The 27,859-nt window shown below is 36.5% G+C and overlaps 1 protein-coding gene across 2 annotated transcripts; it reads right to left on the reverse strand.

Annotated features, from left to right (window-relative positions):
- Positions 1–1,487: 1,487 nt before the first annotated feature.
- Positions 1,488–27,855, reverse strand: LOC146997674 (uncharacterized). Of its 2 annotated transcripts, none has more exons than XM_085814269.1 (4): positions 27,754–27,855; positions 19,011–19,089; positions 15,170–15,230; positions 1,488–1,753 (listed from the first exon to the last, which is right to left on the reverse strand). In XM_085814269.1, exons 1-4 carry the CDS (start codon positions 27,838–27,840, stop codon positions 1,540–1,542), a joined length of 441 nt encoding a protein of 146 aa, XP_085670395.1. In that variant the 5' UTR covers positions 27,841–27,855; the 3' UTR covers positions 1,488–1,539. The 2 variants fall into 2 exon arrangements, with proteins under 2 accessions (XP_085670395.1, XP_085670394.1); XM_085814268.1 differs by having other exon boundaries at positions 27,745–27,855.
- Positions 27,856–27,859: the final 4 nt, after the last annotated feature.

Here is a 27,859-nt window from a genome sequence, read left to right on the forward strand (position 1 = left end):
CTTGAGAATTTTGGATTCCAAATAAGTGTAAAGTTTGTTGAATTTTTGCAATTTTCCTTTTTTGTTATTGAGAAAGATGCAATTACATATTCTTCAAAAATAGGAATCTAATTGAAAAGCGTAAATGTATGGAATTTTTTGCGCCTGTATTGAAAATTAACACTGAATAAATACTAATATATGCTCAAAAACAGTATTTTTTATATTGCTCAAAAATAATATTCAAATCATACTCCAGGTTTATTATATGTTACGAAATTCAATCCTACAGGGAAGTGAATAAGATCAAAACCGGAAAATTACTAAACAAATATGTGTTTATGTTGCAAATGTTGTTAAAAACTGGTATTGCAAAAATAAAACATGATTAATAAATTTAGGATTAGCGGTTTTTAGTTTTAATCAACTGTTAACTTGTAATTATGCATTATTGTTGCCTTTTTATTAAGGAAGAGGATATTTAGTAAAACATATATTCAAAAAACAAACCAGCGACAGCCAGATCTTAAACATGTATTTTATTACCACCATCTGAATTATGTTAAATCAATTTCTGTTCTATTATTTTAAGTGTAAAATTATTTAAGAAAAGTTAAGATACGTATTTGAAATTAGGAAATGCAGTTGATGAAGGGCAAATCGGATATACATATTTATTTATTTAAAACCAAATGATGTAAACCTTCTGCAAGGGGGCATTCTCGTCTTAAGGGAATAACAGCGATAAGTGGCTTCATGTGGCAACCATGCTGTCTGTAGATAAGGACGACTTTAGTGACATAGTGTCAGCCGTGCCGTGGCTTTGTATGTAGGAGGTACTGGTTCTGCAGGTCATCGTATTAGCTTTCTCTTTAGATGCGCTTTGCATTGCGTTGTGTTTAACATTCTTAGTAGTTTGAAGTGTAACTACTGATTATACTGTGTAATCCTGGGAACATCTCTACGCATATTTATGAGAGTCCTGAAACATCTCTTTTGATAAAAATAGGCTATATTAAACCTATCATCGGACTTGTGCATTCAACCCATTACGAACCCTTACACACGCAACAATACATTTTATAAGTATTTCTGAATTTAAATTATGATTAATTTCCAACTTGTGTTTTTCCTCTTTCGTCGATAAGATATTTTTTAACAAATTTAAAACAATTATGTTGTTAAAAATAAGTAAATATAAAAACTAAAGCAATTAAAGCATTTTTGCAAAAATATAATTGGGTGTTATTGCCTTTGTATGTGTTAGTCACCTGAAAATAAAATATATGCTTCAAAACTTATTGTATTCAAAATATCTTTAAAAAGTCAGATTTTTACCAAAAATTATATGTTTAAAAATAAACCATTTTCATTTTTATGAAAATAAGTCTGATTATGAATTATTTGAAATATATTCTTCCTATTAAATGCAAATGAACCGGGTTTAGAATATTCGTATACAAAATAGTTTTATAAATAATGAATAGAGAACTTAAAATGAGAAAATCTTTGTTTATATAAAGCAGTTTATTCACAATCAAAATGACATATTATGTATATTTAGCCCCAGCTGCTGAACCAGTTTCCAATCTCGTCAAGCCATACTCCCAGTTTATATTCACGGCATTTGTTAATCCATACTGTGGGGCGATAATGATAAGGATTCATATTGCCCATAATCTGGGTGTCCTTATAGTGGCATCGCGTCCTTATGCCACAGCAGTTGGGCCCTGTTAACATTTCACATTCTCCTCCTAGTGGAATGCAGTCTGGTCTGCGAAATAAAACAAAGTAGCCATGAAACGTCTTGCAATAAAACGCAAAGATAGTTATCATAGTAAAATGAACATATGCGACTCAAAGATATTACAACAATAATTCTTTTTTGAACGATTGGTCGTTTCGAGAACGGGCTGGCTGCATGGGCGTTTTCGTGGTTTTTCCCATGTGTAACGTGTATACGAGCCAGTTTCCCTTAGAAAGGTAGGTATATTATTATTACTTACGTATTCCGCCCTAAAACACTACACAGAAGGGAGGGATGCCTTCGGGGAGGACTTTCTAAGGGAAGCTGACTAGTGTACACTTTACATACCGAGAAAACCACGAGAGCGCTCATGTCGCCAGCCCGTTCCCGGAATACGAACCTCGGACCGAAATACCAGTGTTCAGGGACTTTACCGCTCGGCCGTTGGGGAGCCTACATAAACGTATAGATGAGCAACAAATGGTTAAGATGAGGATATATTGAATAATTTAGTCTCAACTGTGCCATGTTTACAATGAAGCCTTCGGTGCCTGTATTGGTTTGGTATCGAGTTTCATGCTCAAAAGTTAGTAACTTAACTTTGCCAGTGGAAATGTCAGTGATCAAGTCAATATAGCTATTGTACACCATCAATTGCTGCCTACTATTCAAAAGAAATTTGAACATGTATTGTATTGCACTTTCTGCTCTTTGCCACCAAACCAAATCCAAAAATAAACGATTCGGTCACTGTACAGTGTGCTTATAAGCTCTTTACAGGGTCTTTATTTTGCGCCTGTTGATCGTAGCCATATACTTATTAAAGTATTTTAAATGATTTAAATATTGATGCCTTGACATAGTAAATGATAAGTTTTGCAAAAATTACCATTATTTAGTAATTTTTACAATTTTTGCTTGTTTTGCGCAGTGCCCCGTTTCCTTCAGTTATATTTCATAAAAGATTATACTCATTCGGAAACAAAACATAAAAGAAAAAATTATCCCACACGTAAAACATTGACATGCGTATTTAATTTTAGGATTGTATGCAAAATGATAAGGGAAATTTTTGCAATTTTCCGTAACTAAATTTGAAACATCAATTTAGAAAAACGTTTCTGATGTTAATAGAAGTGACAAGTGTTGTTATGAACACAGTCATGAAAAGTATTATCAAATATATTTAAGTACTGATATCAACCGCCAAGCCAGGATAGTGGTTAGCGAAGCTGACTACCATAACTATGGGCGTGGGTTCGAATTCTGGAGAAGACATGGATGTTTATAAATGTATAGTGTCTGTGTGGTATGGGGATACTCTAAATATGGAACGAACCGAAAGTCCTCTCGAGAAGTTGATGGTAAGGAAAGAGAGGTAGAAGACTCTCCGAACCAACCCCGCGGGGTGCTTCCCATCAAAACTGGGGGGGGGGAGGCAGAACTGAGCAAAGTCGCAATGTCAACTGAAAGGTGCTCAAGGCTCTAGCGACGAAAGGGGCAATTTTGCACTCCTTGCCACGATAAATTTCGTGTGCTTGTTCTGATGTTAACTGTGCTTAGTCACAACACAACAACAACAAGTACTAATATCAATTTTTGTTAGGGCCCACCAGCGGCCGAGCGGTAAAGTCGCTGAACACTGGTAGTTCGGTCCGAGGTTCGAATCCCGAGAACGGGCTGGCTGCATGGGCGTTTTCGTGGTTTTTCCCATGTGTAACGTGTATACGAGCCAGTTTCCCTTAGAAAGGTAGGTATATTATTATTACTTACGTATTCCGCCCTAAAACACTACACAGAAGGGAGGGATGCCTTCGGGGAGGACTTTCTAAGGGAAGCTGACTAGTGTACACTTTACATACCGAGAAAACCACGAGAGCGCTCATGTCGCCAGCCCGTTCCCGGAATACGAACCTCGGACCGAAATACCAGTGTTCAGGGACTTTACCGCTCGGCCGTTGGGGAGCCTACATAAACGTATAGATGAGCAACAAATGGTTAAGATGAGGATATATTGAATAATTTAGTCTCAACTGTGCCATGTTTACAATGAAGCCTTCGGTGCCTGTATTGGTTTGGTATCGAGTTTCATGCTCAAAAGTTAGTAACTTAACTTTGCCAGTGGAAATGTCAGTGATCAAGTCAATATAGCTATTGTACACCATCAATTGCTGCCTACTATTCAAAAGAAATTTGAACATGTATTGTATTGCACTTTCTGCTCTTTGCCACCAAACCAAATCCAAAAATAAACGATTCGGTCACTGTACAGTGTGCTTATAAGCTCTTTACAGGGTCTTTATTTTGCGCCTGTTGATCGTAGCCATATACTTATTAAAGTATTTTAAATGATTTAAATATTGATGCCTTGACATAGTAAATGATAAGTTTTGCAAAAATTACCATTATTTAGTAATTTTTACAATTTTTGCTTGTTTTGCGCAGTGCCCCGTTTCCTTCAGTTATATTTCATAAAAGATTATACTCATTCGGAAACAAAACATAAAAGAAAAAATTATCCCACACGTAAAACATTGACATGCGTATTTAATTTTAGGATTGTATGCAAAATGATAAGGGAAATTTTTGCAATTTTCCGTAACTAAATTTGAAACATCAATTTAGAAAAACGTTTCTGATGTTAATAGAAGTGACAAGTGTTGTTATGAACACAGTCATGAAAAGTATTATCAAATATATTTAAGTACTGATATCAACCGCCAAGCCAGGATAGTGGTTAGCGAAGCTGACTACCATAACTATGGGCGTGGGTTCGAATTCTGGAGAAGACATGGATGTTTATAAATGTATAGTGTCTGTGTGGTATGGGGATACTCTAAATATGGAACGAACCGAAAGTCCTCTCGAGAAGTTGATGGTAAGGAAAGAGAGGTAGAAGACTCTCCGAACCAACCCCGCGGGGTGCTTCCCATCAAAACTGGGGGGGGGAGGCAGAACTGAGCAAAGTCGCAATGTCAACTGAAAGGTGCTCAAGGCTCTAGCGACGAAAGGGGCAATTTTGCACTCCTTGCCACGATAAATTTCGTGTGCTTGTTCTGATGTTAACTGTGCTTAGTCACAACACAACAACAACAAGTACTAATATCAATTTTTGTTAGGGCCCACCAGCGGCCGAGCGGTAAAGTCGCTGAACACTGGTAGTTCGGTCCGAGGTTCGAATCCCGAGAACGGGCTGGCTGCATGGGCGTTTTCGTGGTTTTTCCCATGTGTAACGTGTATACGAGCCAGTTTCCCTTAGAAAGGTAGGTATATTATTATTACTTACGTATTCCGCCCTAAAACACTACACAGAAGGGAGGGATGCCTTCGGGGAGGACTTTCTAAGGGAAGCTGACTAGTGTACACTTTACATACCGAGAAAACCACGAGAGCGCTCATGTCGCCAGCCCGTTCCCGGAATACGAACCTCGGACCGAAATACCAGTGTTCAGGGACTTTACCGCTCGGCCGTTGGGGAGCCTACATAAACGTATAGATGAGCAACAAATGGTTAAGATGAGGATATATTGAATAATTTAGTCTCAACTGTGCCATGTTTACAATGAAGCCTTCGGTGCCTGTATTGGTTTGGTATCGAGTTTCATGCTCAAAAGTTAGTAACTTAACTTTGCCAGTGGAAATGTCAGTGATCAAGTCAATATAGCTATTGTACACCATCAATTGCTGCCTACTATTCAAAAGAAATTTGAACATGTATTGTATTGCACTTTCTGCTCTTTGCCACCAAACCAAATCCAAAAATAAACGATTCGGTCACTGTACAGTGTGCTTATAAGCTCTTTACAGGGTCTTTATTTTGCGCCTGTTGATCGTAGCCATATACTTATTAAAGTATTTTAAATGATTTAAATATTGATGCCTTGACATAGTAAATGATAAGTTTTGCAAAAATTACCATTATTTAGTAATTTTTACAATTTTTGCTTGTTTTGCGCAGTGCCCCGTTTCCTTCAGTTATATTTCATAAAAGATTATACTCATTCGGAAACAAAACATAAAAGAAAAAATTATCCCACACGTAAAACATTGACATGCGTATTTAATTTTAGGATTGTATGCAAAATGATAAGGGAAATTTTTGCAATTTTCCGTAACTAAATTTGAAACATCAATTTAGAAAAACGTTTCTGATGTTAATAGAAGTGACAAGTGTTGTTATGAACACAGTCATGAAAAGTATTATCAAATATATTTAAGTACTGATATCAACCGCCAAGCCAGGATAGTGGTTAGCGAAGCTGACTACCATAACTATGGGCGTGGGTTCGAATTCTGGAGAAGACATGGATGTTTATAAATGTATAGTGTCTGTGTGGTATGGGGATACTCTAAATATGGAACGAACCGAAAGTCCTCTCGAGAAGTTGATGGTAAGGAAAGAGAGGTAGAAGACTCTCCGAACCAACCCCGCGGGGTGCTTCCCATCAAAACTGGGGGGGGGGCAGAACTGAGCAAAGTCGCAATGTCAACTGAAAGGTGCTCAAGGCTCTAGCGACGAAAGGGGCAATTTTGCACTCCTTGCCACGATAAATTTCGTGTGCTTGTTCTGATGTTAACTGTGCTTAGTCACAACACAACAACAACAAGTACTAATATCAATTTTTGTTAGGGCCCACCAGCGGCCGAGCGGTAAAGTCGCTGAACACTGGTAGTTCGGTCCGAGGTTCGAATCCCGAGAACGGGCTGGCTGCATGGGCGTTTTCGTGGTTTTTCCCATGTGTAACGTGTATACGAGCCAGTTTCCCTTAGAAAGGTAGGTATATTATTATTACTTACGTATTCCGCCCTAAAACACTACACAGAAGGGAGGGATGCCTTCGGGGAGGACTTTCTAAGGGAAGCTGACTAGTGTACACTTTACATACCGAGAAAACCACGAGAGCGCTCATGTCGCCAGCCCGTTCCCGGAATACGAACCTCGGACCGAAATACCAGTGTTCAGGGACTTTACCGCTCGGCCGTTGGGGAGCCTACATAAACGTATAGATGAGCAACAAATGGTTAAGATGAGGATATATTGAATAATTTAGTCTCAACTGTGCCATGTTTACAATGAAGCCTTCGGTGCCTGTATTGGTTTGGTATCGAGTTTCATGCTCAAAAGTTAGTAACTTAACTTTGCCAGTGGAAATGTCAGTGATCAAGTCAATATAGCTATTGTACACCATCAATTGCTGCCTACTATTCAAAAGAAATTTGAACATGTATTGTATTGCACTTTCTGCTCTTTGCCACCAAACCAAATCCAAAAATAAACGATTCGGTCACTGTACAGTGTGCTTATAAGCTCTTTACAGGGTCTTTATTTTGCGCCTGTTGATCGTAGCCATATACTTATTAAAGTATTTTAAATGATTTAAATATTGATGCCTTGACATAGTAAATGATAAGTTTTGCAAAAATTACCATTATTTAGTAATTTTTACAATTTTTGCTTGTTTTGCGCAGTGCCCCGTTTCCTTCAGTTATATTTCATAAAAGATTATACTCATTCGGAAACAAAACATAAAAGAAAAAATTATCCCACACGTAAAACATTGACATGCGTATTTAATTTTAGGATTGTATGCAAAATGATAAGGGAAATTTTTGCAATTTTCCGTAACTAAATTTGAAACATCAATTTAGAAAAACGTTTCTGATGTTAATAGAAGTGACAAGTGTTGTTATGAACACAGTCATGAAAAGTATTATCAAATATATTTAAGTACTGATATCAACCGCCAAGCCAGGATAGTGGTTAGCGAAGCTGACTACCATAACTATGGGCGTGGGTTCGAATTCTGGAGAAGACATGGATGTTTATAAATGTATAGTGTCTGTGTGGTATGGGGATACTCTAAATATGGAACGAACCGAAAGTCCTCTCGAGAAGTTGATGGTAAGGAAAGAGAGGTAGAAGACTCTCCGAACCAACCCCGCGGGGTGCTTCCCATCAAAACTGGGGGGGGGGCAGAACTGAGCAAAGTCGCAATGTCAACTGAAAGGTGCTCAAGGCTCTAGCGACGAAAGGGGCAATTTTGCACTCCTTGCCACGATAAATTTCGTGTGCTTGTTCTGATGTTAACTGTGCTTAGTCACAACACAACAACAACAAGTACTAATATCAATTTTTGTTAGGGCCCACCAGCGGCCGAGCGGTAAAGTCGCTGAACACTGGTAGTTCGGTCCGAGGTTCGAATCCCGAGAACGGGCTGGCTGCATGGGCGTTTTCGTGGTTTTTCCCATGTGTAACGTGTATACGAGCCAGTTTCCCTTAGAAAGGTAGGTATATTATTATTACTTACGTATTCCGCCCTAAAACACTACACAGAAGGGAGGGATGCCTTCGGGGAGGACTTTCTAAGGGAAGCTGACTAGTGTACACTTTACATACCGAGAAAACCACGAGAGCGCTCATGTCGCCAGCCCGTTCCCGGAATACGAACCTCGGACCGAAATACCAGTGTTCAGGGACTTTACCGCTCGGCCGTTGGGGAGCCTACATAAACGTATAGATGAGCAACAAATGGTTAAGATGAGGATATATTGAATAATTTAGTCTCAACTGTGCCATGTTTACAATGAAGCCTTCGGTGCCTGTATTGGTTTGGTATCGAGTTTCATGCTCAAAAGTTAGTAACTTAACTTTGCCAGTGGAAATGTCAGTGATCAAGTCAATATAGCTATTGTACACCATCAATTGCTGCCTACTATTCAAAAGAAATTTGAACATGTATTGTATTGCACTTTCTGCTCTTTGCCACCAAACCAAATCCAAAAATAAACGATTCGGTCACTGTACAGTGTGCTTATAAGCTCTTTACAGGGTCTTTATTTTGCGCCTGTTGATCGTAGCCATATACTTATTAAAGTATTTTAAATGATTTAAATATTGATGCCTTGACATAGTAAATGATAAGTTTTGCAAAAATTACCATTATTTAGTAATTTTTACAATTTTTGCTTGTTTTGCGCAGTGCCCCGTTTCCTTCAGTTATATTTCATAAAAGATTATACTCATTCGGAAACAAAACATAAAAGAAAAAATTATCCCACACGTAAAACATTGACATGCGTATTTAATTTTAGGATTGTATGCAAAATGATAAGGGAAATTTTTGCAATTTTCCGTAACTAAATTTGAAACATCAATTTAGAAAAACGTTTCTGATGTTAATAGAAGTGACAAGTGTTGTTATGAACACAGTCATGAAAAGTATTATCAAATATATTTAAGTACTGATATCAACCGCCAAGCCAGGATAGTGGTTAGCGAAGCTGACTACCATAACTATGGGCGTGGGTTCGAATTCTGGAGAAGACATGGATGTTTATAAATGTATAGTGTCTGTGTGGTATGGGGATACTCTAAATATGGAACGAACCGAAAGTCCTCTCGAGAAGTTGATGGTAAGGAAAGAGAGGTAGAAGACTCTCCGAACCAACCCCGCGGGGTGCTTCCCATCAAAACTGGGGGGGGGGCAGAACTGAGCAAAGTCGCAATGTCAACTGAAAGGTGCTCAAGGCTCTAGCGACGAAAGGGGCAATTTTGCACTCCTTGCCACGATAAATTTCGTGTGCTTGTTCTGATGTTAACTGTGCTTAGTCACAACACAACAACAACAAGTACTAATATCAATTTTTGTTAGGGCCCACCAGCGGCCGAGCGGTAAAGTCGCTGAACACTGGTAGTTCGGTCCGAGGTTCGAATCCCGAGAACGGGCTGGCTGCATGGGCGTTTTCGTGGTTTTTCCCATGTGTAACGTGTATACGAGCCAGTTTCCCTTAGAAAGGTAGGTATATTATTATTACTTACGTATTCCGCCCTAAAACACTACACAGAAGGGAGGGATGCCTTCGGGGAGGACTTTCTAAGGGAAGCTGACTAGTGTACACTTTACATACCGAGAAAACCACGAGAGCGCTCATGTCGCCAGCCCGTTCCCGGAATACGAACCTCGGACCGAAATACCAGTGTTCAGGGACTTTACCGCTCGGCCGTTGGGGAGCCTACATAAACGTATAGATGAGCAACAAATGGTTAAGATGAGGATATATTGAATAATTTAGTCTCAACTGTGCCATGTTTACAATGAAGCCTTCGGTGCCTGTATTGGTTTGGTATCGAGTTTCATGCTCAAAAGTTAGTAACTTAACTTTGCCAGTGGAAATGTCAGTGATCAAGTCAATATAGCTATTGTACACCATCAATTGCTGCCTACTATTCAAAAGAAATTTGAACATGTATTGTATTGCACTTTCTGCTCTTTGCCACCAAACCAAATCCAAAAATAAACGATTCGGTCACTGTACAGTGTGCTTATAAGCTCTTTACAGGGTCTTTATTTTGCGCCTGTTGATCGTAGCCATATACTTATTAAAGTATTTTAAATGATTTAAATATTGATGCCTTGACATAGTAAATGATAAGTTTTGCAAAAATTACCATTATTTAGTAATTTTTACAATTTTTGCTTGTTTTGCGCAGTGCCCCGTTTCCTTCAGTTATATTTCATAAAAGATTATACTCATTCGGAAACAAAACATAAAAGAAAAAATTATCCCACACGTAAAACATTGACATGCGTATTTAATTTTAGGATTGTATGCAAAATGATAAGGGAAATTTTTGCAATTTTCCGTAACTAAATTTGAAACATCAATTTAGAAAAACGTTTCTGATGTTAATAGAAGTGACAAGTGTTGTTATGAACACAGTCATGAAAAGTATTATCAAATATATTTAAGTACTGATATCAACCGCCAAGCCAGGATAGTGGTTAGCGAAGCTGACTACCATAACTATGGGCGTGGGTTCGAATTCTGGAGAAGACATGGATGTTTATAAATGTATAGTGTCTGTGTGGTATGGGGATACTCTAAATATGGAACGAACCGAAAGTCCTCTCGAGAAGTTGATGGTAAGGAAAGAGAGGTAGAAGACTCTCCGAACCAACCCCGCGGGGTGCTTCCCATCAAAACTGGGGGGGGGGCAGAACTGAGCAAAGTCGCAATGTCAACTGAAAGGTGCTCAAGGCTCTAGCGACGAAAGGGGCAATTTTGCACTCCTTGCCACGATAAATTTCGTGTGCTTGTTCTGATGTTAACTGTGCTTAGTCACAACACAACAACAACAAGTACTAATATCAATTTTTGTTAGGGCCCACCAGCGGCCGAGCGGTAAAGTCGCTGAACACTGGTAGTTCGGTCCGAGGTTCGAATCCCGAGAACGGGCTGGCTGCATGGGCGTTTTCGTGGTTTTTCCCATGTGTAACGTGTATACGAGCCAGTTTCCCTTAGAAAGGTAGGTATATTATTATTACTTACGTATTCCGCCCTAAAACACTACACAGAAGGGAGGGATGCCTTCGGGGAGGACTTTCTAAGGGAAGCTGACTAGTGTACACTTTACATACCGAGAAAACCACGAGAGCGCTCATGTCGCCAGCCCGTTCCCGGAATACGAACCTCGGACCGAAATACCAGTGTTCAGGGACTTTACCGCTCGGCCGTTGGGGAGCCTACATAAACGTATAGATGAGCAACAAATGGTTAAGATGAGGATATATTGAATAATTTAGTCTCAACTGTGCCATGTTTACAATGAAGCCTTCGGTGCCTGTATTGGTTTGGTATCGAGTTTCATGCTCAAAAGTTAGTAACTTAACTTTGCCAGTGGAAATGTCAGTGATCAAGTCAATATAGCTATTGTATACCATTAATTGCTGCCTACTATTCAAAAGAAATTTGAACATGTATTGTATTGCACTTTCTGCTCTTTGCCACCAAACCAAATCCAAAAATAAACGATTCGGTCACTGTACAGTGTGCTTATAAGCTCTTTACAGGGTCTTTATTTTGCGCCTGTTGATCGTAGCCATATACTTATTAAAGTATTTTAAATGATTTAAATATTGATGCCTTGACATAGTAAATGATAAGTTTTGCAAAAATTACCATTATTTAGTAATTTTTACAATTTTTGCTTGTTTTGCGCAGTGCCCCGTTTCCTTCAGTTATATTTCATAAAAGATTATACTCATTCGGAAACAAAACATAAAAGAAAAAATTATCCCACACGTAAAACATTGACATGCGTATTTAATTTTAGGATTGTATGCAAAATGATAAGGGAAATTTTTGCAATTTTCCGTAACTAAATTTGAAACATCAATTTAGAAAAACGTTTCTGATGTTAATAGAAGTGACAAGTGTTGTTATGAACACAGTCATGGAAAGTATTATCAAATATATTTAAGTACTGATATCAACCGCCAAGCCAGGATAGTGGTTAGCGAAGCTGACTACCATAACTATGGGCGTGGGTTCGAATTCTGGAGAAGACATGGATGTTTATAAATGTATAGTGTCTGTGTGGTATGGGGATACTCTAAATATGGAACGAACCGAAAGTCCTCTCGAGAAGTTGATGGTAAGGAAAGAGAGGTAGAAGACTCTCCGAACCAACCCCGCGGGGTGCTTCCCATCAAAACTGGGGGGGGGCAGAACTGAGCAAAGTCGCAATGTCAACTGAAAGGTGCTCAAGGCTCTAGCGACGAAAGGGGCAATTTTGCACTCCTTGCCACGATAAATTTCGTGTGCTTGTTCTGATGTTAACTGTGCTTAGTCACAACACAACAACAACAAGTACTAATATCAATTTTTGTTAGGGCCCACCAGCGGCCGAGCGGTAAAGTCGCTGAACACTGGTAGTTCGGTCCGAGGTTCGAATCCCGAGAACGGGCTGGCTGCATGGGCGTTTTCGTGGTTTTTCCCATGTGTAACGTGTATACGAGCCAGTTTCCCTTAGAAAGTCCTCCACGAAAGCATCTCTTCCTTAGGCAGATAGCCCTAGTGTGCTTTGCCAAAATTAAATACACCACACCATCAATTTTTGTTTGAAAAAAGAGCTCAAAATCTTACAGTATATGTGTTCTAGAAAGCAGTGGAGACATCGGATTTGGTACATAGCAAATTTCTGCATAAAATTTTTAAGAAAATTTTTCCAGTTCAATGAGTTTCTTGTATGGGATTTTAAAGTAATAAAACTACATGTTAATATTAATAACCTATTTTCACCGTTTGCAAACATAAATTACTCTGAAATTTATTTCGGCAGCGAAGTTACAAAAGAATATCATATTTATTGCATTTAAGGGAAAAATTTAACCATGAAAAATCTTAACTTATTTTTAAGTGACTCCTCAAGGTAAGCTGTAAATGACGTCAAAAATTAAAAATTTTGAAATTAAATATCTCCGTCAATTTTTGTCGCACGAATCAAATATTCAATGTGTAATTTCTCATAATAATGTTTACAAAACATAAATATAAGGATTGGAGGATCGTATAAAATTGACTTAGAAAAGTAAACATACTTTTTACTACTTTTTTAAAATTTAAAAGTGACACAATATAAGTATTTGCATCATTTAAAACTGATTTTGTAATTACTAGTCTATATCTACTATCAACTATCGTGAAAATAAAAAAAAAACTGTAAGAACCAGATAAGATTTGTGGACACCAGATAAGCCCATATCGTTGCACAATTGTTAGAAGTCCAAACACCATTCTATGTTAATTTCTATAAATTAAAAGTTATTGCTGAACTTCTAATGTTATTCAGCATGTTTTGCTTTAATGCATAAGTACTTAATTTTTTATTTCTTGTGTTCAATTATCAATTCTAAATTAAGAAACGTATGCAGGGAAATGACATCTGTAGCAATTCTACACTGGTGTGCAAAACACATTCTACACACATTCTACACTGGTGTGCAACAATGTAAATTTTAATCAGATAGCCATTAAATTGTAGAAAAGGTGTTGTTGCGTTCAGTACGATGAACACGCAATTCAGTAGAAAGGTCATGTGTATGCAAATGTCAAGAAAAAAACGTCACAGGCGACGTGAGCGTAACGCAAAACTCGTGCGGTCGGCGAGCTCAACTAGAGACTACCATAAAAGGAAGGATGGAGACGCAATTAAAGACATTCGCTGCTAGTACAAGGAGTTCTTTCGTGAAATATGGCTAGAAGAAATGATCTGGATGACTTCACACGTGGAAGAATGATCGAAAATCTGGAGTAGGGGCGAAGTGTTGCCAGTATAGCTGAAGAGTTCGGAATCAACAAAAGTGTCGTTTCGCGCGCACGCTTGAAAAGCCTTACAAACCATAGGTACGACTGGTTAGAAAGGTTGGTGATGGCCGCCCAAGGAAACCAACTGCAGTGGATGACCGATATATTGTCCTGCAGGCGAAAAGAGCCCGAAACCAGTCACCGCACTCCATAGTTCAACAACTGTGTACAGCAACGGGGCGACAAGTGTCGCGGTTTACTGTGTCGAGACATTTTCACAAAGGTGGCTTATTCGCCTGCCGTTCTGAACGCTGCATCCCTTTGAAAGCTGGCCATCGGCGTCACCGTTTACAGTGGTGAAAGAAGCGCAAAAACTGGGCATCTCATCAATGGAGTCTTAATCTCCGTACAAATGATAGTCGTTTTTGTGCCACAAGCAATTCTCAACACAAATTAATTTGGAGAGAGGTCGGGATACGGTTTAATCTCAGTAACATCACGCAAAGAGACCATTACGGTGTCCTGAAGATCTCGTCTGGAGAGGCATTATGCTGAACGGTAGGACAGAGCTCCACGTTTTCGACAGAAATTCTGTAACCGGAGATCTCTATTGTCAGGAGGTGATCCTTCCCCATGTGCGTCTGTTCCGAGGTGCCATTGGAGCACATTTCGTTTTTATGGATAACAATAAACGGCAACACCAGACTCCTGCTGTTCAGAAGCTACTGAAAAGTGAAGATATTAATCGAATGGATTGGCCAGCATGCTGCCCTGATTTAAATCCCATAGAACATGTGCTGGATGCTTTGGGGAGATGCCTTGTGGCACGATTACATCCTCTGGGGAACACCCAGCAACTGAAACAGATGCTGATTGAGGAATGGGCACTCTTACGTCAAGATCTGTTGGACAATCTGGTGCTGAGTATGGAGAGACCGTTCGAAGCAACCATTGCAGTAAGAGGAGGGCATATCCCATAGTAAGGAACATCTGCTTGTTGCTCTTCCTCTTGTACAGACAATCATGTATAACAATACTGTGAGTTCAATAAAGCCTATTTTTGTTTGATTTCATACTGTATGCATTGTATTCAATTTTAGGGCAATTATGCTTTCGTCATCGTATAAATGCAAAATGCTGTCTCTTAATTCTGAATTTCATGTCTCTCAGATGATTTCTTGTGGAGTTGTGCAAAAAAGAACACCTTTTGCTTACGTTTTGCACATCAGTGTATTCTATAGAAAGTAAAATAATATTTAAATTTTCATAAGAAAAATGGTTTTGGTTTAAAAGAAGGGAATCCAACGAATTTAGTACTGAGCTTCTAATTTAAATATGAAAATATATAGGTCTTACTTGTCTTCCCTCTTTTCAGGTTCTTCTATAGATAAGTATTTTGCAACGGCCATCTGCACATCTTAAAAAACAAAGGCAAAATGTATTTTGGTTATTGGTACAGCCCAAAATATGCAAGCATGAACAAATGCACGGAAACTATTGCAAGGATAATATTTTTCTAAAACTGTACGTTTAGATTTTTGCGTAGTAGTACTCTAAACTTAATATGTATTAAGCATTTTGTAAAAAAACACTCTGGGGATCTATGGCGATTGTACCAAGTAACTATTGTGTTTCCACTAAGTATTTAGATATGTTTTTCTGTTAAAAAAAACACACCAAAGTAATTAATTAAACAGTAATCTTTTCTAATCTGAATTATATATAGTTTAACTAATTAAGAATGTGGTGAGTTATTATAATAATATATCACGATTAAAATATTCCGTTATCGATATTAAAGTTATATATCGTTTTATCATCTTTCGAATTACTATTCCATCTGTCCTACGTGTAGAATTTACATGTCCTAACACAGTGGTCTCAAACTCAAATGCCATGCAGACCGTTCGGTCGACACGAAAGCTACTGGCGGACCGCATATATGAGCTAAAACCAGTTGAAGGGTATATATGTTTACAAAATTTGAAATAACTAACTAAATTTTAACTTTATTTCACTTAATAATTATTTAATAAAATATGCATAAAGAAATAATAATTATAATGCAAAGGAAAAACTTCAAATTTATCGTGCTTAATTTCGATCTCTAAGTTTCTATTGTGTATATTTCGTAATGCGTATTTACTAGCAGCTAAATATCAAATTTTGGGACTAGTATTTATTTCAAATAATTCTAATACTTTGTATTAATCATTTAATAATTTAATTTTAGCTGACTTTGAAAATAAAAAATTAAGAAAACTTACTACATTTTCGCAGAAATTGTTTCCAGTGGAACAAAACTTCAGAATAAATACCAGCAATCTATTCTCTTTTCTTTACATATTAAATGTTTTACCGACATATGAGGAAAAATGCATATGATTGCATGTAAATAAGTAAACATTTCTCTAATTTTTACTATAGCTTGTCGTTTCAACTTTGATAACGTTTGTAGCCTTGGAGAAAAGTTAACTGGAAACTATCTTCATTCCAGATTGTAAATACTCATCGCTCAATCGGGCCGTTTTAGTAGACTTGTTAATTTTCAACCAAATAGCGACTGACTCAAGCAAAGTAAAAGTACCCACTCCTTAGGGAAAAAAAAAAGGACACAACAGAATATAAATACAAATGAAGATCGTTGCTGCATGAAAATCTTTCTATCAAAGCCCGGGGGAAATAGACCTCGGAAGATCCCCACTAAGATGGATTGATTATGTCGAAAAAGATCAATATTTAAAGGTTTTAAAGACTAAAAACTGAAAAACAGTTGCAAAAAGTAGAGATGCCTGGAGAATGCCAGGTCCAACCCAGGGCTGTCGAGCCATTGAAGCAGAAGAAGGAGGTAAATTTCTACTAGCTTTCTTTTACTTTTCTACTTTTAATTGTACCGAAGTCCCACTTTAGCCTAATTATACATCCTCGCATGCAAGCATTAAAAGTCTATCAATTTTTCACTTGACTGACATCGTAAATCTATCCATTCTATTTCATTTTCATTCATTAGCAGTCCCGCATACAAACACAATCCATATGCGTCTAATGTTGTTTATTTTTATATTTTTAATTGTCATTTTTAATATGCAATTTGTAATGCCATTTTTCCTCATTAGCGTCTTTTGCGAGTCTGTCAGATCGTTGTTATATATGCGTTGCATACGTATTTTTGTATGTATGCCAGCGCTAGCCTCAGTTTTAATCAATGACTGCTGAAATGTTTGTCAGCGCTTTTCTATTTTTTTAACAACCCCCATATCATAGTCCATTGTAGAAATGGATGATCCGTTCCTGAATCGATTCAAGAAACCGATTCACTTTACTGAACGAATGATCAACGTTTCGGCTAAAACGGAACGGCAGTGCTTTATTAACAGTTCACCGATAGATGTCCGAAAGCGTGACAAAAATTTTATTCCTTTTAATATAAACACTAGCAGTCTTTCTTTTATTATTTACCAGAAACATCTGTGACCTATTTTGTTTATGTGTGTATCTGTGTTATGTATGTATATAACACAGGTTAAGGTTTTGAGTTCCTCGGATTCCCAGCTGTCTTGTGCTCCAGCGATCCGACACTAGTGGCAGATCTGTGTCTCGGAGTCGTGAATTTTCGCACTTTTCATCTGTCTTGCTCTAGCAGCGGATCTAATTCCAATCGCTCTTTCAAATCTGGCTCCTGCGGAGTCTGGACCATTTGCATTTTTCGCTTCCTCGGAACTTGTTTCATTTCGATTCTTCGAATAGTGTTTCATAGATAGTTATGTATATTAGGAATTGCCTTTTCTGTGCAATATTATTGTAATATTTATGTAAAATAATTTGTAATCAAGAGCTGTGAATTTCACTTTAATCTTCTTTAGAATTAATATATATTTATAAGCATACATTTTCCATCTAATGTATTGTTTCATAGTTGCAGAACAAAATGTGGATCCTACCGAATAGAAGAACCTCGGGCTATATTTGGTATCATTTTGTCAAATTAAATAAGAAAAAGGAAAATGGCGGTATTGCCAACAGGTAATTTCCTGTCTTTGGGATCTGCCTCCAATCTAAAAATTTATTTCTACTCTGTGTTTTGTAGCAGCAACACAATATCAATTATAGCAATAAAATAATGTAGTTTTTAACAAAAGTTTTTATTATTTTTTAACTTTTAGCACGTTTTTTATTCGAGAATTTTATTGCTGTTCTATGTAGAAAGGTTTTTTTTTTCGGTAATCTGAAAAGTACATTTGAAAGAAATAAGTCCAGGGGGTTGCGGTTTGGTTGAGTCGATTCCAGCGATCCCACTCCTTGTTAAATTCTTTCTGCTTCCCCCCCCCCAATCTTTGCATACCGCTATTCAATTAAATACTGAGTTATGCTGAGTTAAATGCTTTAATTAAATGCTGTGCGATTACAGAAACTGTAATCAAAGTTTTAATTAAATGCTGAGTGATTACAGAAACAGTAATCTGAGTTTTATTTTACATGCTCCAAATTTAAGTCTTAATATCGATACACTATTCTCGATGCTTCGCTTCTACGTCAATCTTGTTGTTGCACATAATGCTCTCTTTCCTTCGAAGTTTACTTTGTTCTAGACTTAAAACGCTTTTGCTCTAGACGAAGCTTTCGTTTGTCAGGTATCAGTGGCATTTTGATCGATATGAATTCATTTAAAATTGATATCAAATTAGTCAGTTCCACACTTTTATGAACCCAAAGGAGCTATTAGTTGCAAATTTTAATTTCGTATCCGTTTCACTTTCTGTCGAATCACTTTTCAAATAAAACGAAGCTTTTATGTATTGTTATCGCAATGCGTTATTTTTAAAGAAATGATATAGCAAATATAAGTAATATTGCTAACATAAAAAAGCATAACAACACTTAACACTGTACTGGTAATTCTATAGATATGCTGCCTTTAAAAATTTTGCGATTTAATATAAACGCCGAGTTTTGACCCCGTGTTGTGTTGTGGTTTTTTTTTCCAAACCATATGAAGATAATGACCTCGCTAATTTTTGAAGGTTATGTATGCCAAATTTCATCAAGATCGAAGTTCAGCTGTTTAAATTACAAACAAACAGTCACTTTTCGTTATATATATAGATTGACTTTGTTAAGGATATTTATAATCATATTTAACTAAAAAGGCATTAGAACATAAGAACACAAATTTGGAAACAAAGGAATGAGCTATTACCTTCGGATTCAAGTGGAGTCCCATAACTCACAGCTAGGACAAAGGCAGTTAGCACTAATAATTCCCAGAGTAAATTCATCTAAATGTAGTAAAAATTATTAGAAGTGATCCAAATCAGAAGTCTTTCATCATTATAATTTTACTTCCTATAACATGAAAATTTTGAACGACACATAACGTTAGCAATGCGACTACGTTTCAGTATCATGCTTAATGCCGTTAAAATAATTGTTAGAGAAAAACTGGTGTTAACTCTTCGACGTAAGGCAATACGAAAACTGATAAGGTAACTATAAAGTATATCTTCTAGCATTTTCTTCCATAGGCTTATGATTCAGGTAGGTAGTGTAAAAAATTAAATATAATTCTAATCTAATATGAATTAAAATTAAAATTTAATCTCCTTATATTACTAATATTTGAACTAAAAATCTAAGAAGAAAGTCTTTAAGCAAATAAAGTTGTACTGTATTAAATTAATTTGTTCCCCAATTAAATGCAATGTTACCTGAAGAAAAGGAATTAGTTTGAAATTGTGTTTAACCATTACGCCAAATGATCAAAAACAATCCGTTCTTATCACTGCTTAAACAAACGATAGGTACACAATTTTTTTCATGCGAATTAGAAAACAAAAATGCTTTAAAATGCCAAAAGCTTCTTTTTTCACTTAACGTTAAAAATGTATTTAAATCTATAAAAATGCAATTATAAGAAATCTTGACATTAGATACATTTGAGGGAGAATGCAACTTTACAGGAGAATGTATAGCAATCTGGGATTAGGATACATTTATAATAGTCACTTGGCATTTCGCGTTCTTTGTCTGCAGTTTAACTGCTGATATTGAATATACGATCTTTGAATCATTCGTAACTCTATACAGCTGTGCTATACAGCTATATACTACAACTGTGATAGGAAATATTAAATTTGTAAAAAAGAATAAGAAATCGGAAAAAAATTTCTTTACTTTTCGGTGACTGTTGTATTTCTAATTAGTATTATATGTTCATGGTATATTTTAATCAAAGACAGAGCTGAAAATGAAATTTTGAAATAGTGAAATAAGGTTAGGGTAGAAAAAATTTCTAGTGTTTCTGTCTCGTTCTACTTATAAAAGAACTTACGGCCTATAAATATAAAGTAAAATTTCATTTTAAGAAGTGTATAAACCTACGAAATGAAATACAGAAGTAAAAGAGACAAAAAAAAATTACGCCTGTGAAGTATCTATGTTAATTAACCTATTATATTTTTATTCGAAGTCTATTGAAGTCGCTATATTTTTTCAGTTTGTAAATGAGCTACGTGTTTAAAAGAAAAAAATCAAGTTCTTGAAAGTTAGACAGGGTGGAGTGATATTCTTTCCAGAGAGATAGAGAACCGCTGCCTTCCAGTTTTCCTTGGCGCAGAAGACATATAACTAGTGGTTTTGTTTCAGCAACTAACAGTTTTCCCTCTGAACGGTATTTTGATATGAGAGGAAGATTTTGATATCAGTAGTAATATGCGCTTTCCTGTAAAGGGCACCGAGTGGTGCGTCCATTAACATGGCACTATGTGTTTTTGCTTAAATTTTGCTATAGTATTTTTGCGAAGCATTTATGAACTCAACTGATTAACAATGCCTTAGCAATAGCAATATGCGAAACAACTGGAAGTGTATTTGAGCGATGAAACTGAATGCCCGAACTGAAGGCAAATTAAATTTCAGGGACAAATATTGGTGCGAAAAAGGAAACCAAACTGAGGCTTCAATAATTGCGACATATGAAGCAATCTGAGTAGGGAAAACAAGTAAGCCTATTAGAAAACTCATTGCCAGTCATTGATGAAAATAACGCAGATAGAAACTGAGAAAAACCTCATGGAAACAACCAAAACTATCACGCTATGTAATTCATGTCCAGATGACGTAATTGAGAACAATAAACTTTATTCACTATCAGATGATAACTTGATGAAAACAATCGTGAATTCCAATAAGGGTCTCATCTTGGGTAGCAAAGTTGCTGGTCGCATTCTACCAATTATAATTTTGAAATTAAATATGAAGTAAACTCCAAGCCCTCATTAAGGAAGTAGGCGTTAAAAAAATCCAAGGGAATTTTAAAGGCGACCTTCTGTGCACATTCAAATGTACAATCCCAAAGGCTATAAGAACATCATCCATATGTTTGAATGAAGAAAAAATACAGTATCATACAAAGCTTAGAAGTTCTGATTAGCCGATAAAGGAAGTTACGAAGACGTTACCTGAAAATAACATCCATATAAGCTATCGAAGGAAATTCAGTTTCACAAAATATTCTAGCTACAAAGGTGAAAGTTATGATTAAAATCACAGACGGTGAAATATGAGCTATTCCGACGTATTTTGCACCTTGCAGGTGAAACGACAATGGTAAGCATATTTCGTAAGTGCACATCTGCATAACGACCGAGGGAGTGGTTTCTAGAATCAACCAATGTGCTTCCAATAATACTTCTTTCATTTCGCATGACCTTTGCCGCGCTTTAAGCATGAGGTTCGAAAACGTTTTACCACGTAATTTCCTGTACAAAATGCTTAAAGCATGGTGGAATTCTTGTGAAAATTTCCAGTCCGAAGTTAGATCAAATATAAGCATAATTACATATGTAAATAGTAGAAGTCTTAGCAATTTTTATTGCACCCTATATGAAAAATATGGTCTGTAATAATAACCAATGCATAGCTTTATTCAAAGTGAACTTTCCTAATTTGCATTTTTACACATTTAGTGTGTTAAATTTTACATTAAGAACTGTTAACTCTTAAATAACCTGCATAAGAAATACCTTCAAACAGAATGAATTGTCTTATTTTCCCAACGAATATTTTTAATTTATTGATATGTAGCTTTTTATGTCAACGATAGGTATAATCAGATCATTCACAATGTACTTGTATATTTTGAATCTTGCACTTTCAAAATCAAAGGAATGCAAGCACTGAGATAAGAAAATACTAGATTAATTGCAATACTTCCATTTATTTTCAGCTCAATTAAAAAATTGAATTCTTTTAATCCAGAGGCGTCAGTAAACGCATAATATTCTAGGCTAATTGTATCTTGAGTCATTTTCTCGATATAAAGAGCGTTAATATGCGACGAACATTAATCCCAATATCAGTGCATGATAAGTTCCATGAAAGTGAAATGTTGACAATTAAATAAACTTGTAAAATGAAAGCGGTATGAGATTAGCAGCATTGATATGCCATATATAACTGTGAAACAAATACAAAATAAAACGTAAACAACAATATGCTGTCATATCTACAGTTTCAAAGATTCAGCGACACAAGAGCAACAGAAGCTCATTGGTCGATTTTTGAAACCCCTCCCTCGATGGCGATACTGACGTGTATTTGTGAATTATGCCAAAGGCAAGAAGATCCACAAGATAACACATATTCTAGAGCTACTAGTTATAACCGAAACACATAAGATGCTTTCCGGGCCATCCATGCGAGCGTTACAGTCATGGTCAAGCACTTTGCAAAATTAATAACAGATATGAGACATTTGCTAGATCACATGCAACTCATACATAAGCCCATAAAAAGGAAGATGGAAGCACTAACTGTGCAACTGTAGAGATCCACATATTTCAGCCGGACAGGTTGCTCTAAGAATCCTAAAAATCTCATTATACTAGAGAAGATAAGACCGAATACACTGAATCAAATGAAAATAGCACAGTGTCGAAGCCGTCCAGAAGTAGCAACTCTACCGTAAGTCATTTATCAGCAGGGATTCTAATTTCCAAGGCCTTGGAGCAAAGGAGGCTAACTTGTAGGTTAACTTAAAAAATTTTAACAAACTTCTATCAAATAAGAACATCTCAGACACCAAAAAGGGAACTGAAACCATATCTAAGCTAGAAACAGATTCTTTCAGAAGGGGCAAGTCAGAAGACAGAAATATCTTTCGAACCTGCAAAGTAATCTTCAAGATACGAAATTATAAGTTTTTAATAGGTCTGATACTGGATATTTAGGCCTACAATCTTACTAGATAAGTAGCGAGTTATCGCTATGTCTGAAATAGAATAACAGAAAGAAAAATTTTTAAAAAAAACTTTTGAATAGCCTGAACTCTTGCCAAAATAGGCGCGACTCGTGCTACAGATAACTACCACTTATGACGATGCAAATTTAAGAATAAGAGTCAAATCAATGTAAATGCTCATCAGTTGTTGAACACTACGCCGAGAAATAGCTAAGGTAGAAGCTAGTTCAAACAATTTACGAACGTTAAGTTTACAGTAAGGTTTGCGTAAGCCTGAGAGAGCGTACAAAGCTGACATAATTACATTTAGCTACAGCTGGCAGAATTCTAACCGCCCTACACTAGTGCCAGAAACTTTTCTTTCTCTGTAAGATCCAAAAGCATTCAGCTTAAATTATCTTAAAACTAATCTGCATTCTCGTGAGGAATATGAAGTAAAGCTGAAAATCATAATAATTGGCTAGTTTAACGTAAGAACGTTTCAGAAGGTTTTTCAGAAATTTCAAAATACCAATTTAAAAAAAAAAAATAAACCTGAAGTATAACTTAAGGCATTCATTCATTTTGCAATTTTTATGGCTTTGAACTGTAACCAAATAACTATCCAACTAAACCAAAACAACTTACATAACCTTCCTAAATACAAATAATGTCAAAAAGCAAGTCTTCGAAATTTTACTTTGACTAAAACTGGTTATTGAAACACACATTCAATCAAATGATAAATTTCCAATTCAATGGTTATAAATTCTCAGATATAATAGAAGTGATAACAGAGGCGGTGATATCGTATTAACTTTCAAAGCATGTTTTAAATTAACATACTATCGTCGGTTGATTTCTATCACCAGTGAAGCAACAGTTGCCTAGATTTTTCTAGAAGGGCAAAATCCCATAGTCTTTATTTTAATTTCTAGCCTCTATGAAATATTATTCGCGATCATGCTATTTCAACGCTGACTCGAACAAAAAAACGCATTTCCTTTGCAGGGGGGTTTGGCCCACCAGCGGCCGAGCGGTAAAGTCGCTGAATACTGGTAGTTCGGTGCGAGGTTCGAATCCCGCGAACGGGCTGGCTGCATGAGCGTTTTCGTGGTTTTCCCCATGTGTAACGTGTATACGAGCCAGTTTCTCTTAGAAAGTCCTCCACGAAGGCATTCCTCCCCTTAGGCAGATAGCCCTCGAGGCTTTGCTACAATCAGACACACACCTTTGCAGAGGGTTTACATGCGAAGCACTGGGCATAGAACGCTGGGTATGTAAACAGTAATGGAGTAACGGTATTAAATTTGGCCAACCTAAATTGTATAAATGTTATATGACTTTCGCAATTAAAACTTATCCGCGGGGATAAATCTGTATGTCTTTAGATAAGGTCAATACACCAGAGCGGCTTGGGGTCAAGGTTTTAAAACCCAAAGAAAAAGATTATATTCTTAACGGAACAAATTGCTGAGAAACATGCTTAGTGCGGCATGGTTTTAGCGTAACGGTATTACTTCAAACGATCTAATAATTCACTTGCATGGCTATGTTTAACAATTTTCCAACTGTCTGGAGTAATCTGAAAGGTTTCTGCAGTTGCAGCACTCACGGAGCTCTATCCTACAGCGTTTCGTAATTTTAAAAGACTAAGAAGATTACATCAGAATAATACATTGGAGAAGTTGACCAACAGTAATCAAGTGATTATTTTTAAAACTTTTCAACTTTTAAAACTTTCTAATATTTTATCATTCTTTGTGTTTTCATATCTTCAGTGATTGGACTAATTCATTTAGTGGTTTACATATATTTAATATATTCCGTATTTTGAGAATATCTGTCAATCATCATTGTCAGATATAAATAATTCCTGGAATATTTCATTGTTTTCTATCTTGTATCATGTCTTCAGTCCGATAATATAATTTTACGCTAGCAGCGTGGCGCTTTGCGCGTTACGTTATATTTATGGCCCTCTCTGTCAGAGAACATCACTAGAGATTCAGGTAGGAGCCACAGGTGGTTATGGATGTAAAGAAGTTTCAGGTTAGACAGAAAGACTTTGAAGGTACATATGCAAGTGAGTGAGGAACCATAATTTTATCACTGATCCATACAGCTATAGTCCTAACGCATTAGCAGTGCAGCTGCGGCCCAATTTTGACGGAAAACACCCCAGGAAACAGTTCCAAGGTTTCTTACCCCTTTTCGCTTATCACACCACATGAGAGGACATTTGACTTGCTAGTATCTTAAGACATACAGACACAGAATGACGCACAGACAGTTTACACTTACAAACATGCACATCGGTGCGCTAGCCAGCATCGGTAACCACTATACCAGTCAAGTCGAGAAATCTTTGGCAGTTACATTGACCGTTGGGATTCTTCCTCCCCAGCCCCTGAGACTTACGGTATACGGCGTTATCCATTTTTTTCAGCTGAACCACTTCAGCATTTACTTAGAGAGAGTTGAGCCAATGTTTCTTAGGCTTTTTTACTTTTTTATCTTCAACATTAATTTTACTTTAAAATGTAATTTACATTGTGTGTTACCTTAAATTTCACAAGTGTGAAAATTTAAATTGTAAGCATAAGCCGTGCATTGCTAGTTTAAAGTTTAGATTAAACGTTTGCTTAAACCTTAAAAATCTATTGTTATTTTCATTGACGATACGAGTCGCCCAGACGGTATAGTGATTAGGGAAGCCTACTACAGTACCGAAGGGCCCGGGTTCGAATCCCGGATAAGTCATGAATGGATGTTTGTAAATGCATAGTGTCGGTGCGGCATGGCGTCACTCTAAATATGCGGCGAGCCGAAAGTCCTCTCGTGTAGATTGGTAAGTGAGGACAGGGATGGAAGACCCCTGGATCCCCCTCCGGGGTGCTCTACCTCAAAATTGGGGGCGGAAAATAGAAGTCCAACCTCTCTTCGGAGTAGGCTCTGGCAAACATTGTTCCATGTAATATGCACAAGACAAAAACAATAGCAACTGACGGTGCGACAAATCGCGTGACCTTTCTTAGCACAGTTCAAGAAATTACTACAACTTAGGAGAAAATCTTTCCATCTGGAGACCAATTTAACACAAGATAACTGTAGATAGTGCTACATTCAGCTTGGCTCCTTCAAGACTTTGAATGGGTGAAAAACCGCCGAAAAGTCACCTGGAAAGGTTTTTGTTATATGTTAGATACTATGCGAGCATCTATGAAACCACTCATCAACTTTGATGGAAGAAATTCAATTGTGATCTAAATGGTGTTCGCCGATAACATCGCGGCAAAATCATCACGGGCGAAAACGTCGCAGAGAAAACAACGCAAGGCGAAAACGTCGTGCTACAAAACATCGTGGGAGAAAACATCGCAGTTCTAAAACATCGTGGTACAAAATATCGTCGTCGAAAATAAAGCGGTTCAAAAACTTCGCAATTTAAAAACATCGTCGTCGAAAATATCGCGGTAAAAAATAAAGTACCGACAAATCATCGCAGAACGATAACATCGCAGACCTGTTTTTTTTTTTTTTTTTTTTTTTCAGGCTTTAATAATTGTAAATAGATATTCCCATAATGATTTGTGAGCGCGAGATGGAGAAAAAGATAATTTTTACTTTCATATTTTTTATTAACTAATAAATTTTGGTGAAAAAGTAAGACGGAAACTTAATACTTAAAAATAAACTGAAGCAGAACAAGAAATAATTTTCATTATAAGAGTATTAGATTGACAAAAGTGAAGAAAATAATCTCATAATTAGCAATTTGTTATAGATAACGTCATGCAGTTACGTATCTTCCTTTTTCTAAACATTTTTAGATTATACTTTTAATGAAAAATTACCAGTAAAAACTTTATAAAAAATGATTTTTTAATGACCTTTGTTAGTTAACTATGTCAGTTTAAAATTCTATTAAGTGCTATAAGTTGCCTTAATTTTCTATGCTTAAATTTCCTTACTTTTTCAGCAAAAATTTATTACTTAATAAAAAAATATGAAAGTAAAGATTATCTTTCTTTCCATTTTGCGCTCACAAATCATTATGGAAATATCCATGTACAATTATTAAAGCCTGAAAAAAGCATGTCTGCGATGTTATCGTCATGCGATGATTTGTAGATACTTTATTTTTTACCACCATATTTTCGGCGACGATGCGAAATTTTTGAACCGCTTTATTTTGAACAATGATATTTTGTATCACGATGTTTTAGAACTGCGATGTTTTCTCTTTGCGATGTTTTGTATCACGACGTTTTCGCCTAGCGTTGTTTTCTTCGCGACGTTTTCGTCCGCGATGGTTTCGGTTGTAATCGATCTAAATGGAAAACTGCTATAGTGTCGTCCGTTCCTTAAAGTCAAGTTCTAGGAACTGAAATTTGTATACTTGATGTTTTGAAGGCTGCACTTGTGAAAAAATTTCTTGAAGTTAAAGAAAGGGCCCGACCGGAATCAGAGTTGTTCGGAAGATACCTAATACGAGATGAAGAACTAACAACTTAATTGAAGGCAGCTTAATTGAACTAACAACTTAATTGAAGTTGCTGCTGCAATTTAAGCCTCTATTTATCTTTTTCAAACTAAATTTTCGCAATCATTTTAACATTTCAGTTGAAAAATAAAATTAGAAAGGAATTTTGATAATTTTGCATTAACATATATAGTAACTCACTGTTAGAGCAAAATGATTCGAAAATACCTGACTTACCTTTACAGCAGCGAATATTGTTCTGAAAACATCTTTTATATGCTTAGGCAGACATCTTAAAAAAATTATTCCTTTTCGTAGATACATCTGGCATGAATTTGATTAT

Source organism: Stegodyphus dumicola, chromosome 4, assembly GCF_044657685.1.
Source record: "Stegodyphus dumicola isolate Sdum_Otavi_A_Nest chromosome 4, ASM4465768v1".
In the NCBI taxonomy this organism is placed as follows: domain Eukaryota; kingdom Metazoa; phylum Arthropoda; class Arachnida; order Araneae; family Eresidae; genus Stegodyphus; species Stegodyphus dumicola.

Coding starts and splice junctions, on each gene's coding strand:
- LOC146997674 (XM_085814268.1), bottom strand. CDS start 27,840: ATGTATCTACGAAAAGGAATAATTTTTTTAAGATGTCTGCCTAAGCAT. Junction 19,090..27,744: donor CTGCTGTAAAGGTAAGTCAG/GTATTTTCGAAT, acceptor TACTACATTTAG/ATGAATTTACTCTGGGAATT. Junction 1,754..15,169: donor CCTGAAAAGAGGGAAGACAA/GTAAGACCTATA, acceptor TTTATTTCGCAG/ACCAGACTGCATTCCACTAG.